Source organism: Pararge aegeria, chromosome 8 (assembly GCF_905163445.1).
Source record: "Pararge aegeria chromosome 8, ilParAegt1.1, whole genome shotgun sequence".
In the NCBI taxonomy this organism is placed as follows: domain Eukaryota; kingdom Metazoa; phylum Arthropoda; class Insecta; order Lepidoptera; family Nymphalidae; genus Pararge; species Pararge aegeria.
The window spans coordinates 3,306,578-3,320,812 of record NC_053187.1 but is presented as its reverse complement, the minus strand read 5'-3'; the positions used below and the strand labels follow the sequence as shown (position 1 = coordinate 3,320,812).

Sequence of the window (14,235 nt, the reverse complement as noted above, 5' to 3'; positions counted from 1 at the left end):
CACTGGTCTCCTCCCACAATGAGGAGGGGGTAGTCAACCACGCTGGCCCAGTTTTGGTGGACTCCACACACCGTTAAGAACATTAATGAGAACTCTCAGGCATATAGGTTTCCTTACTATGTTTTCCTTCACCGTTAAAGCTAGTGATATTTTAATTACTTAAAATTCAAATTATTATAATTTTGGTTAAAATAAAAAAGCATATACTTAGAGAGTAAACATTACAAGATACACATATGCTATCACGGACTTTTTGGAGAACTGTAAAGGTAAACAATTTCTGAGTAATTTTTCCCGCTTAAGATCGTTACATTTTTTTTTAATGACAAAAAATTTATCATATATTTGACCAATATCTACTTGTCAAATATATGATAAATATGAGATGATAAAATATAAGTCTCGACTTATTTACGCAAAATTAACGAAACGCGTCGCAACCTGAAAGCGTAACCTATAACCGAAGGAAGTTATCGTAACCTTATCATCTGATTTCTCTGTTGCAATTTCCATTCGTATCCAATACCGACGAGCCATTATACATACATTAACATAATGCGCTTCAAATACCTAACGCGTTCACGATTGCTTTTATATATCACGAATTTCTAATGCGTTTGTAATTTGTGTATAAGTTTAAAAAAACTTCCTTACCCCTAACCTTTTAGCCCGTTACTATCTAAGACTGCATCATAACTTACCAGCAGTTTGGATTTCAGTCAAGGGCTAAATAATTGTAGTTTTTTTTCTAATATAAGTCGAATGTGCGCTATACACAGTATAACTTTTTTTATTTATTCAAACTCTTAATTTGTACACCACAACACAGTTAGTATTATAAAGAACGAATAGAGAGAAAAAATGTTACCACGAGAGTTAACAAAGTTTATCATCACAAAAATTAACGTCACAGCTTTTTAAGTACATATAACATAGCTCCTATGCGACACGTACTAAAAAAGCTTGCCCATAACACTATTAAAATTCGGGTTGGCGGGTTTAGGTACCAAACCCTAAATTCTTAGGTAATGATTATTATCAATTGAAGCACTGATAGCTCAGTGGGTAAGACTTCGACTTCACTATTGGGGGACCTATTTCGAATCCCAGCACGCACTTCTAACTTTTTAAGTTATGTGCATTTTAAGCAATTGAAATATCACTTGCTTACACGGTGAAGGAAAACGTTGTGAGGAATCCTGCATGCCTGAGAGTTCTCCATAATGTTCTCAAAGGTGTGTGGTGTCCACCTTTCTGAACTGAGCCAGCGTGGTGGACTACGGCATTAAACCCTTCTAATTGTGGGAGTGGGTAATGATATTACGATGATATAATTAGCAACGTGGAATAGAGTGGTCCAAGATATACGGGAATGGAAAAGGTTGGACGAGGCCTTTGCAAATTGACAAACAGACCTACAAGAAGTAAGAGTAAATACGAGTAAGTGTTAGAATAGATTACATTGAGATTAGTTTGGCTACAAAAATATATTTGTATATTCACAATCACAGTTTTTAGTTTTTAATACTTTATTGTTTTGACGGCCGATTGGCCCACAACTGGAAAATATTTATGTGATGAACATGAATGTTTCTCAGTGTATGGATGTTTATCTGTATATTATAGGTATATTCTTCATAAAAATATTCATCAGTCATCTCAGTAACCATAACACAAGCTACACTTACTATTGTGCTGAATGGCGATGTGTGTATTGTCGTAGAATATTTATTAAAAAAAAAATTATATAGTAATATTTATTTTTATTATTAGTAGCTTATTATTATTAGTATGCATGCAATAAACGTGAATTCAAAGTAAATGTGTTATGAATTAATGGTGCCTATCTAAATAGCTGTAAACGTTAAAATATTGAGGGCATCGTAACAGTTCTGTTTGAGGTCCGTTGCTTTTTACGGATACCGGTTTGTTCGCTAGCGAAAGCAGGATCCTTTTAGGTCTCGCTTTAAAAAGAAAACATATACCTACTGGGTTTATTGTATATACAAAAACTCGATATAAACAATCGTCTTACTAGAAACGGACATAAATTTTTGATATCCCCACACCGTCTGAGAAAAGTACCTACAGAAATCCTATGTGAGGATGGGTACATGCTTTTATAACTTGCTGTTAATACCGAAGGTAATTTTTAGATCTACCTTGACCAAAGTTTAAACAATCTTTATATATATAAAATTCTACCGTACGTGTGTATGTCACTGAACTCCTCCTAAACGGTTGGACCGATTTGAATGAATTTTTTGGTATGCGTTTGGGTGGCACCCTGGATGGTTTAGATTCACAAATCAGCCTGACAGATGGCGCTGCGGTCCGCTAGTATATTTATATAAATTTAATCAATCTTCGTTACTACAAGGCTGCTTGGAAACAGGCCACACCGCACTAATCAAGATAGAAAAAAATCTCAAGATTGATAAACTATAAAATTATGTTAAGAAAGAGCAATCTACTGAGTTTTTTGCCGGCTCTTTTCGGTAGAATCTGTCTTTCGAACAAGTGGTAGAGTCACTAAAAACAGACTGACTTGACGTTTTAAAATTGCTTATAAATCAGGCCTATTTGAAATAAATACATTTTGAATTTGAATATTAAACTTTCTACGGAGAACCGTCGTATTCAACTACCTTTATGGCGTAGTGGCGTGCACAGTGCTTTTATAAGTGGAAGTTCCCACGTTCAATCCCCGTCGAAGACATACCTAATAATTGATCGCAAAATTAACAAGGAAACGCTCTGTAGGGCAAGCAAGGAACATGTATTGCAAAGTGCCGCTTTGTGACTATCAACATGTTGATAAACGTCATGTGCTGGTAATAAAAACCGGCAACCACGCCCTTCATACCAGAACACAGAAATGCTGCTTGGCGGTACAAATAAGCATCGCGGTAGTACTTAACCGTTGAGCTCTGAATTTATAATCTCTGGTCTGGTGAAAGGCTTACTCCGTTCCTAGTTACCATCCTAGGACTAATACGTTCCGCCAAGCCATTTAGCGTTCCGATACAGGCTTATGGTTTTTATATAACTACAGTACCAATAACAGGTTAGCCCGCTACCATCTTCGACTGCATTATCATTCACACCCCAGAATACGAGAAGGCATTCGTAAACTAGTATTATAACCACCATTCTAATCTATCTAAGAGGACATCTCGTATATATGTAACATAATAGAACTCTCAGGCATGCAGGTTTCCTCACGATGTTTTCCTTCACAGTTGAAGCAAGTGATATTTTATTTTATTTGCACATATCTTATAATAATACTTTATTTAATTATCTTTATTTTATCAGAAAAACGTATACATTTCAGTAGTTTGAACTGTGTTACAGGAGGCAGTGTCTTCCTTATATCTATGGTCTTAATAACAAACGTTTGACTAATTAACAGGCAAAATTATATAAAGAAAGAAAAAAATTAAAAAAAATAAAAGAATTATAAATTTTTGAGGCCGTTGTTTAGTTACATTTGATTTGTTTGTGGGGGTGCGCGTGTTTGTATGCGTGTGTGTGTATGTGTGTGTTTGTGTGTAATTTTTTTTGATTTAAAATCATAGAAAAGTAAGTGTAGCAAGTTCCCCCTCGGCACCCTTAAAGTTAAGTCAAAGTCCTATCCAATGAGCTTTCACCGCTGCTGAACAAAGAATTTATTTTCTTAACTAATATTTTAAGTTTGCTGTCACTTGCCATTTTGTAAATTGCGTGATCTTTAAGAGATTCTACAGATCACAGAAGAAGAAGAAGAAAGATCATTAGCATCACATATAAACTTACTGACGTCCACTGTTGGACTTCTGCAGTGAGTTCCAAAGTCCACAGTCTGGGGCCACTTATTTCTACAGGATTATAAGTAGATAAATGTATCCGTAAGAAGCCATAGGTGTAAACGAGTTTGCAGTAGTGCAACCATAATCTTTCACTTATATGAGATGACTCGTCACTAAGAAATTTTTCTACTTGACGCGCAAACCGGTTGTTGGGAATTTCCCTGATGACACTATAATAAAATTAAAACATACAAACTCTTCCGCTTCATAGCAGAACTAGCTGTTCAACGCAGCTTTACACGCGTTTACTTTTGATAGTAGCTAAATGTTATACCTATTCAAACTCTATTGAGCCGCGTAGGTACGTTACTTACAGACGTAAACTCCCCTTCCACAAAATTTATTTTTACAATATCGTCTGAGACGCTATTATAATTGCAGACAGTCTTGTCTCCTAAACTTTGTGGCAAAGTAACGTGCTATAACGGGCATAAGGTTATCTTGATGTAATAATACTTTTGTAAGGCTTTATATTTTATGTAGATAACCTCTTAATTTATTTTTTTTTTAAATTGAATATGTCACTGTAGCCGTTTAAGATATAGATAAGAGTAACTCCGAGAATAAACAATATTCTTGTACTAGACGTATATATCAGCACGATATAGCGCCTTTACAAATACCAGTATTTTAGACAGAAATCTTACTATAACTTAAATAACATAATACATGCTACTCGCTGTTTGTATCTTTCTATAGGTGAAAGAATTTTTAAATCGCATACTTTGTTTTTGAGTTTAATCCATTATTTATCTCTTGCACTTATTTTAATATCCAACTTATAGGTCAGATTTGAAATTGCATTTTATAGCCGATTTCCGGAGAAAGGTTAAAGACTATTTAGAAACACGCCCTAAAACGTTTGTATGGGACTTATTAGAGTGTTCTTAGAAACGAAGTAGCGTAGAAACGCAAGTTAATAGTATAGATATGTATCGTTAGATCGACACAGTGACCAGTAGCCTGTATGAGGCAATTACGTATTCTCAACACACGCGCCTTGCCCGAGCGACACAGTTCCTTATGGCAGCCGACACAATAGAGATTCTTAACAGAAATAATGCTATCATTGCCAATTCGTTTGCACCTTAAAATCTGTAAGTTCAACTAACTAACGTCATATTGGTCTACACAATTGCTTCAACGGTGAAGAAACCTGCATGCCTGAGAGCTCTTCTTAATGTTCTCAAAGGCGTGAGAAATCCACCAATCCGCACGGAGCTAGCATGGTGGACTGCAGCCTAAACCCTTCTCATTGTGGGACCCATGCCCTGTCGATAATGGGTTGAAAAACTCCTTCAATGACTTTAAGATGATGAAAACAAAATTGAGTATCGGATCGGAAATTTACTTTTAGTTTTATTATTCACAGAATTAGTATGCAAATGTTGGTTTTGACTGGTGTAAATTTTGGATATTGGATAGAAGCAGGCGTTACTTTGCGGAAATCCATAATATATTCTGAAAACTAAGCTTAATTTTCTGTACTCCGCGAACAGCAGGAGAATCTGTATGGTGTTATTTATAATTACTTCAATTCGTATACACCACACCAAACAGATCCGCACGTTTCGCTCCGAAAGCGGGGCATCCTCAGGAGATGTTGACTTTACATTGAATAATTGTTAAGATTATTTGTTGTTGGTGTAAATTTGCAGGTCTATTATAAACTTCGAAGGGGCCGGTAAATTAATACGCTGTAAGACAATCCTGATGTATCATGTTTATGGACTGATCAGGTGTTCGGAGAACGGACAAGGGTCTTATTAGGACTTTAAAACGTAACCAAGCATGAAACACAGTTTTGATTAGTTTCTCATCTGGAATTGGTGCCAGTTCTGTTTTAAACTAATGTCTAAACAATTAGATAGAAGAAGGCGTTACTTTGAGGAATTCTATGATATACCTATCATGAAAATTAATATTAATTATAATTTAATTAATATTAATTTTTACACTCCGCGAAAAAAGGAGAATCTTTACATCATACAGATTCTCCTGCTTTTCGCGGAGTAGGTATAGCAAATTAAGCTTAATTTTCTTTTCGCGGAGTAGGTATAGCAAATTAAGCTTAATTTTCATAATATGTCTAAACTATCTTCTTCTGTTCCTGGGCCATGTCCGCACTTGTTTGGTTTGAAACCGTCCGTTCTACGTATGTCTAAACTTTATTAACATAAGATACTCGTATATAGTGCCATCCCATCAGTCATCCACGCTAAACATTGAGAAAAGGGGCACTACTATTAGACTTGTCAATTTAGTTTGGTTTCGTATAAGTTTCGTAATTATTTTTTGCCACGTTTTTTTTTTATTTTAATTTCAAAAAAATATATATATTTTAATTACTATCTTTAGATATCTCGTTTTCATAAGAATAATAGTCGTATTGCAATGACTTTTTTCGCACTTTGCCCATATTAGAAGTAGGAAAGAGATATTGTCAATTTATCCTAACATGTGTTATAAATGCAAATGTGTGTGTTTGTTTATCTTTGATTCACGACCAAACAAAAAAAACAATCGATTTGATTTTGGCAAAGATATATATAGTTGAAAAGGCGTAAAGTAATATATGGTACTTTTAGTAGGTACTGGTATACATCCATTTTTTATTTTACAATGAGGTACGTTATGTTTGATTTTTGATGAGAGTTTGTTGAAATTCCAGGAAACCAAACGGTTCCCACGGGAATCGAAAAAATCCGTAACAAACGCGAATGACGGACGCGGGCAAACTGTAGTAGCAAAAACCAGCATGAATTTCGGATATACCCTTCCCCCTTGAACGTACCTTACAGTGTGGCCCTTAATAGAGTTTTACACTTGAATTTCATACGTCACATTGAATGAGTACCCAAGTTGCTTGTGCTAACACGTCTTGGCAGATGTGAGCACGTCTCGCTCATTAAATCATATGCAAATAGGATCAGAGTTAACCTATTTGTTCATCAAAGCAAACACGCGTAAGCACCTATCGGTCGTTTGAATATATAATGGTTAGCGTTATACTGTTAGAGTTCAGATATCTATATAAAACACGTATAAATTATAAGTAAAGTATTTTTTATTGTAGTGAATAAAAAATAATACCGAGAAAAAAAAGGGGAAAAACAATCACCTGGACTCGAGCTGGGTTCTTCTCTGTTTTCGGGACCGCCCGTTTTCCCATCTGAGCTATTTACAACCTTATGTATGGTAAAGAAATTTACCATAACATTCTAATGATATTTTAGAAGTTTTTCAATGCCCGAAAATACTTTTTAAAACTAGCTACGTGGAATTATTGTCCTCTGCATACTAAATTACATGAAAATCGTTGGAGGTGTGTCTGAGATTCATATTATACAAAATAATATATATACGTAGGTATATAAAAGAGTTGCTCGTTTAAAGGTATTAGATACGAGTATGTAGAAATTTCTATACTTTGAAGAAAAAAAGCAATAGAGCTATTTGTGATAGAGCTCGTTAGCTCGAGCACCATGCTTAATACAAAACAACATTATTGCCATGCTGTGTTCTGAAGGGCGTAGTAGTCGGATAATAACAACACATAAGGCTCAACACCTACGCCTCAAATGGATTAATTAATGAACATAGGGCGGAAAATTGCAGGACGTGTTCCTTACATGCCCTGCTAAATGACGCTCTGTTTCTAAGCGATGCTCAATATTCTACGTGATAACCCATCCCCGAGAGTGTTCAAGTCAAGGCTGAAGCAGCACTATCTGGCTTCTCTATATAATAAGTTTATTAGTATATATCTTTCATGCCGTTCATATATCTTTATATATATATTTCTTGTGTGCTTGTGTACGTCACTGAACTCCTCCTAGACGGCTGGACCGATTTGAATGAATTTTTCGGTATGCGTTTGGGTGGCACCCTGGATGGTTTAGATTCACAAATCAGCCCGAAAGATGGCGCTGGGGTCAGCTAGTTATTGTATTTATTTATACTATATACATTTATATGTATTGTATCTTTTCGTATCAGTTATTTCTTTAAGGACCTACTCAGCTCTACTTTTTAATTTTTTTATCATACGTGGATATGTAGTCCTTGTGCAATTTCTATCTTTATACAGTTATTTTTTTATTTAGAACAGGCAATTTGGGCAATGCTGCCAGCATCTTAGGAACTGTGCCTCGCTGCGGTGGTTTCGAGGACGTTTTAGATTTTATTTAGTTTTTAAATAGTTTATTTTAGGTTATATTTATAATTTTATTTCAAACTGTTCTAAATAAATAAATACCTCGTGTTATTTTTTTAAATTTTTGTTATTAAATGATGCCTTTCCACTAACATCCACAAACTTTTCATCAGGGGGTCCACCTGCTTAGTCCGTTAATCTAACTATTAAAAATAACCTATATAATAGATGCGATAGGATAACGTTCTTCATATGGCATAACCTAGAGAGTTTAAAGAATTGTGCTTTGATAGAAACTTCTTTTTTGTTAAATAGAGAGCGAATTACCTGTAGCTGCCTCTCTCTGGTCGTGTGGCAGGGGCCGCGAAGGCAGCGGGTTATTTTGCTCGTCTCTATCTCCAAGGAACTCTGCTTCAGCTAGATCTCGCACTGCTGAAGACATCAGTTCGACTAGCTCCTGGTTCCTAAAACATGGACATATTTGTTTAGCAAAGTCAATGAAAACGTGCCTCCCGGTGACCGTAGATCAAAATACACTTGTATGCACCCCTTCTTTTCTCTCTACCATCTACTGCGATCACAAACCCGTCTCCCCAGCGTGGCAAACTCTTCCGTTTAGCCCAGCAGTGAACTGTTATATGTACTGTATGGCTACTGATGATAGCTGAAGAATCTCTGGACAGTGAGCACTCAGGATGCTGGACTGGGGCTTCAGCATTGAAAACGTAAAGAAATAAACCTAATAAGTTATTAATCACCCTAGTTTTGAATAGTAAAAATTACTATTCAAAACTAGGGTGCCTTACGAAGCGTCCTATGACTACTATATACTGCGATCACCAACGCGTCTGCTCAGCGTGGTGATTATGGGAGAGGGGAAAGGCATTTAGTACAGCAGTGAAGTGTTATAGGCTACTGATGATAGCTTAAATAATCTCTGGACTCAGAGCACTCAGATTGCTGGACTGGGTCCCCAGGTTTGAAAACGTGGCTATGGAAGATATAGGTTACAGAATATGACATAAAATAAGTCCCAATGCGCCGCTTGCCGTACCTACGTGGAACAAGACCGTGGAGAAAACCCTACATAAGACGAACGAGTATGTCCTGATGTGAGATACCACTAAACATACATAAATATTCAAAGAATCTTCATATAGAAAGATCTAGAAATTATACTGCAACAAATTATTCTAATGCAAAAGACAATGGCTTTAACACAGAAACCTATTTAATGATTATTTACCAAAGAATCTCATAAGGTTAATCGCTTATAATTATCTATTGTTCGGAGAAGCACGATATTTTATTTGCGATTATATCTTTCGCTGTCATTACAAGTTACTGAAGTTTAACTGACTTTACCTAATTAGTGGGTAAAGGTAATCTATCATAAACCAACGTATTTTGTCTGGGTGGGTATGCACAGGGTATGCAGATGATATAAAATGAAGAAGATCTCCAGTACGAGTTATAAAAACATAAGGGTAGGCTTTTCATAACTCTTACAATGCCTATCCTTAAGTTTTTTTATAACTAGTACTGGAGATTTATTTCATTTTATATTATTTGGCCCCTTAGGCCCCATACCCTGTACATACCTTGTATGCACGCCACCGGACGTAGGTATGTCAAAGTAATTCAACGCGATAAGAGTTAAGGTGGTATCAATAAGTTGAGTGCCGTGTGCTAATGGCAGATCCAGATACAGTTGTCACAAGCCCTTCTCTTCTCGCGAATGTCGTACGAGACGACTAAGGGAATAGAGCTAGATAAATATAGCGTAGAGCGGGCACCAGCTTGCTCGGTGCTACTGGTACCTTCTACAGCGATCAACAACCCATCTGGCCATCGTGATGAGCCTTCCTTTGGGAGAGGACTTTAGTCCAACTGTGTATAAGCTAATCATGATGCTGAATGAATAAACTTTCGCAGAAACAAGCCAGGTAACATGCCGCTAAACGATTAAGCGTTCAGGTCCGTTACTGTGTAGAAACCTAACAGCCATAACCCTATACATATAAGGCCGCTACCAACTTAGAATCATCACTTACCAAGGAATTTTTTGTTACATTCCTCTTGATTGAAATCAATCTCCTAACATGAAGAGAAAAAAAGTCCTCAGAGAGAAATTTTGACGTTTGGTCGTCCATATGAAATGACACACATATAACCGTTATATGAGTTCATATAAAATTTTTACACGCAGATCGTAGGCTGGTACATTACAGACATACGATGAATAGGCAGTGAAAGCGTGTTAATAAAATTAGCGTTCACAAATTTTAAATTAACAGTTAAATAAAAATCACTCGCAGCATATGAGTCGCTCTTGACCGTCATTTTTTGTCCCCATTCACCACACCTAACATAATGTTGTCATCACGTAAGTTTGTACGGCGACCGGTTCGCAAAATCGGGTTAAACTTTCGCGTCCGCACCCGTATGTTATGTACATGTGTTTAATTTACTTTAGCCGAAAGATCTCTTAATGGTTCCGGCCCAACTACTTTACGATGTATTGTAACACTAGTTGTTGCCCGCGACTTCGTCCATCAATTCATTACCTGCCCACTACAGGGCATGGGTCTTTTCTCAGAAAAAGCAGTGTTTTGGCCGAAATCCACCACGCAGGCCAAGTTTGGATTGGTGGACATCACCCGCTATTGAGCACATTATGGACAATTCTCAGGCATGCAGGCTTCCTCGTGATGTTTTCTGTCACTGTTATAGCAAGTGATATTTTAATTAGGTGCTTAAATTAAAAAAACACGTAAACTTAAAAAGTTTATGGTGCGTGCTGGGGATCGAACTTGGAATCTCCGGAAAGGAGGCCAAAACCTTAACCCACTGGGTCATCATTATAAGGGCACGGGTCTCCTCCTCAATGAGACGGTCCACCAGTCTGGCCCAGTGCGGACTGGTGGACTTCACACGCCTTTGAGAACCTTAAGGAGAACTCTCAGTCATGCAGGTTTCCTCACGATGTTCTCCTTCACCGTTGAAGCAAGTCATGTTTTAATTGCCTAAAACGCACATTACTAAGAAACGTTAGAGGTTGGGACTCGAACTCGTTCTCGCGAAAGTAAAGTCGAAGTCCAGCCTACTGGGCTATCACCGCTTCTTGAAATTATGTATATGCCAATAGGTATGAGCCCTGAACTACTTTAACTCAAACTATGCAATAAAACATTACGATCGTTTACTCATGAATAGACAGAAATATGAAGATGTTCAGTAATTTTCAGTACCAGTTGATTTCAAAATCGTCCAAATTACCATAAAAGTGAGAAGAATAAAGGTACAGTGTTGAGAAAGGTAGATATACTCGTAATGCGGAATCACGCTATCAAAGAGAGCGAACCGTTATAAAGCAAGATTTAATTACCACACACCGGGCTTTGAGGTCGTAGGCACAATCTAATGTTTGGTACGGACTGAAAGCGCGATTTATTCACAGCATGATATCGTCTATACACGTATGTTGTATACATCTGTATACTTTAGAGGATTGAGTTAATTTATTTTAGACATAGTTCTGATAAGGCTTATGGTCACTTAGCGGGCGATGGAGAGAGAGAGAGAATGAGAAGATCTGTGTAAGAACCAGGTATAGTTGAAATGGCAATGGGTGGGCAAATGGGCACTTAGCCCGGTTAATCAATGTAACTTTTGGGGCTATAAGCTGCTGGAATGGCGTCGTACAGGTAAACGCAGCGTTGATAGACCCCCGACGACGTGGACGGAAGACATCAAATGAGTCTGAGGGAGCCGCTGGACCCGATTTGAATGAATTAAAGGGTAGGTATATTACTGCTACATAAATATCCTTGATGATTAAACTATTTATTTGGATATGAAGACTACGTACTGTCATACAAGTGAACCCTCTTTTGATTCTATCGGCGCGCTAAAAAATTTAAAGAACATAAAAGCAGCTATTGCGAATTTATTTATTTTATTTATTTATTTATTTAACTCTTTATTTGTACACCACTATGAAGTTAGTAAAATAAAAAAAACAATAGAAATACAAAGACAGAAGTAGAATACAAATGGCGGCCTTAAAGCTTAGTAGCGATCTCTGCCAGGCAACCTTTGGATTAGGATAAGATGAGCGAGAGCGGACAGGTGGTGTAAAACTTACTATGATATGACTTTACTATGATAGTTAGATATATTTCCTCGTGGACTTTTTTGTAGGTACTAATGAGTACGTCAATTTTATGTTTCACCAATAGTTTTCTCAGCGCACGCTAAGTCACGAATTTTATAGGCCAAGTTTTGCTACTTTGTACATTATTGCAATTTTCTTAAAAATCTCCAACACTTTGAAAATACATTACTTCGAGATGGTTAAGCATTCTTTTGGTGAAGAAATGGTTAAAATCGGTCCAGCACTTTCGGAGCCTATTCGGTACAAACAAACCAAAAAATGCTTTTCTCTATATAATATACTTAGATACTGTAAATCTTAAAACTGCTTCATTACTTAGCACCACGTGTAGGAACTTGTAGTGGAATAAAAAACCAAAACACTCAAAGGCGTTAATAGTTCGCAAGTGAATAAAAATTCGTTCAGTTATAAAAACTTTGCGTGACCGAAAGTGTGAGTGAAGAATGCGTTATCAATGCATGTAATATTTATGTAGCTTGTATTGAACATAATTCTTAGTATAATTGATTCGGATGTGCTGCCAGCCGTCTACTGTAGGTACGTATTGGGTGCATACGAAAATTGTTATTATTTAATCAAGTCCAGAGTGGACTATTTTTTTTGTTTACTACTTCTTAAGATATACCTACACGATTTTCTTCGAGTGGCCAGCCTTAGTAGGTACTATTCTTACCTGTAATAAGGTATATAATGCAGTCTCTTTTTATCAATTATATATAGGAGTATTACCACACCTGTATAAAATCTCACGTGAGAATGAAATATAGAGCTGAGATTACGCTGTTCCAAATATATGGCTTTTAGAAGCTCACAGTTACACTCACAAATTATTACAATATAGCTGATTTTTTGCAATGAAGCTTATCCCTACTAATATTATAAATGTCAATGTAAGTTTGTTACGCTTTCACGCAAAAACTACTTGACCGATCCTCATGAAACTTTGTACAGATATTCTTGGAAGTGTTACAAGTAATATAGAATACTACAAATATAACCGATTTAAATAATTATTTTTGTACTATAGAGGTTATTAACTAACTTTGTGTAGATCTGATGAATGTGGTTCGAGATAGAAGACAGAACTTGTCAGCGGACAGCAGCAAACCCCTCATTTAAGGCTAAGCGATACTGAATACTTTAATTTTTTTTAGAACTACAACTAAATTGAATGCCACATCAAAAAACAACATCAAACGCAGACGAGGTCGCGGGCAACAGTATTAGTATATTTGAAACGAAAAGGAACAAATCTTTGCGATACATAGCTGATTTGTTGAAGAAGGCTGTAGACTATTCAGGTACTTAGGGAAAAAAAATTAGTAGGGCTAGCGGCTGCGATCGGTAATTTATCATCATCATTATAATATAAACCCCTTCACGGCCCACTACGGGGCACGGGTCTCCTCCCTCTATGAAAAGGGTTAATTTTGTAATTTATACATGTATATAATACAATTACACACCCATTTGAAGAAAGCAGCAGATATTTCCCGGTTAATGTATGATACATGCATGTATAAAACGCTGTAAGACGGTATCTGCATAAGGTAAACGTAGTCGTAAAGTGAGTGAACTCGCAACGCCCGAGGCCTTATAGAATGATAAAGCGCATTGTCATGAGCTACATCGTTCCAAACGTCGTGTATCTACGTTCAGATTTAGGCCCCTTGAGGACATAATTGCCTTATCTGACCGGTGGCGTGCACAGGGTCTTCGACCAGAGTATGCATATAGCAGGTAAATGGTATAAAATAGAAAAAATCCCCTCCAAAAAGAGTTGTATAAAATAATTTGGGTAGGCAGTGCGTTTGTGCATATGAAGTGTACGCCACTGTATCTGGCCACGGAAAGAAAGAAAGAAATTATACATTATTGTACACCAAGAAACACATACAATCCTTAACAATATTATAAATGCGAAGGTGTCTGTCTGTCCTTCCTTCACGCCCTAACCTAGCAGTAGTTCAACTTGATTTTTGCCATAAAACTAGTTGAAAGTACGAAGAGAAACAAAAGCTACTTTTTATCCCAGGAAAACAAACGGTGCA

The 14,235-nt window shown here is 36.7% G+C and overlaps 1 protein-coding gene across 1 annotated transcript in view; it reads right to left on the bottom strand.

Moving 5' to 3' along the window:
* LOC120625551 (all trans-polyprenyl-diphosphate synthase PDSS2) overlaps window positions 1-14,235 on the bottom strand; it is a 31,397-nt gene that overhangs the window by 2,977 nt on the left and 14,185 nt on the right. The window contains exon 4 of the mRNA XM_039892604.1: window positions 8,335-8,471. Within this exon, the coding sequence (XP_039748538.1) occupies window positions 8,335-8,471 (137 nt within the window). The remainder of the gene's footprint in view (window positions 1-8,334; window positions 8,472-14,235) is intronic.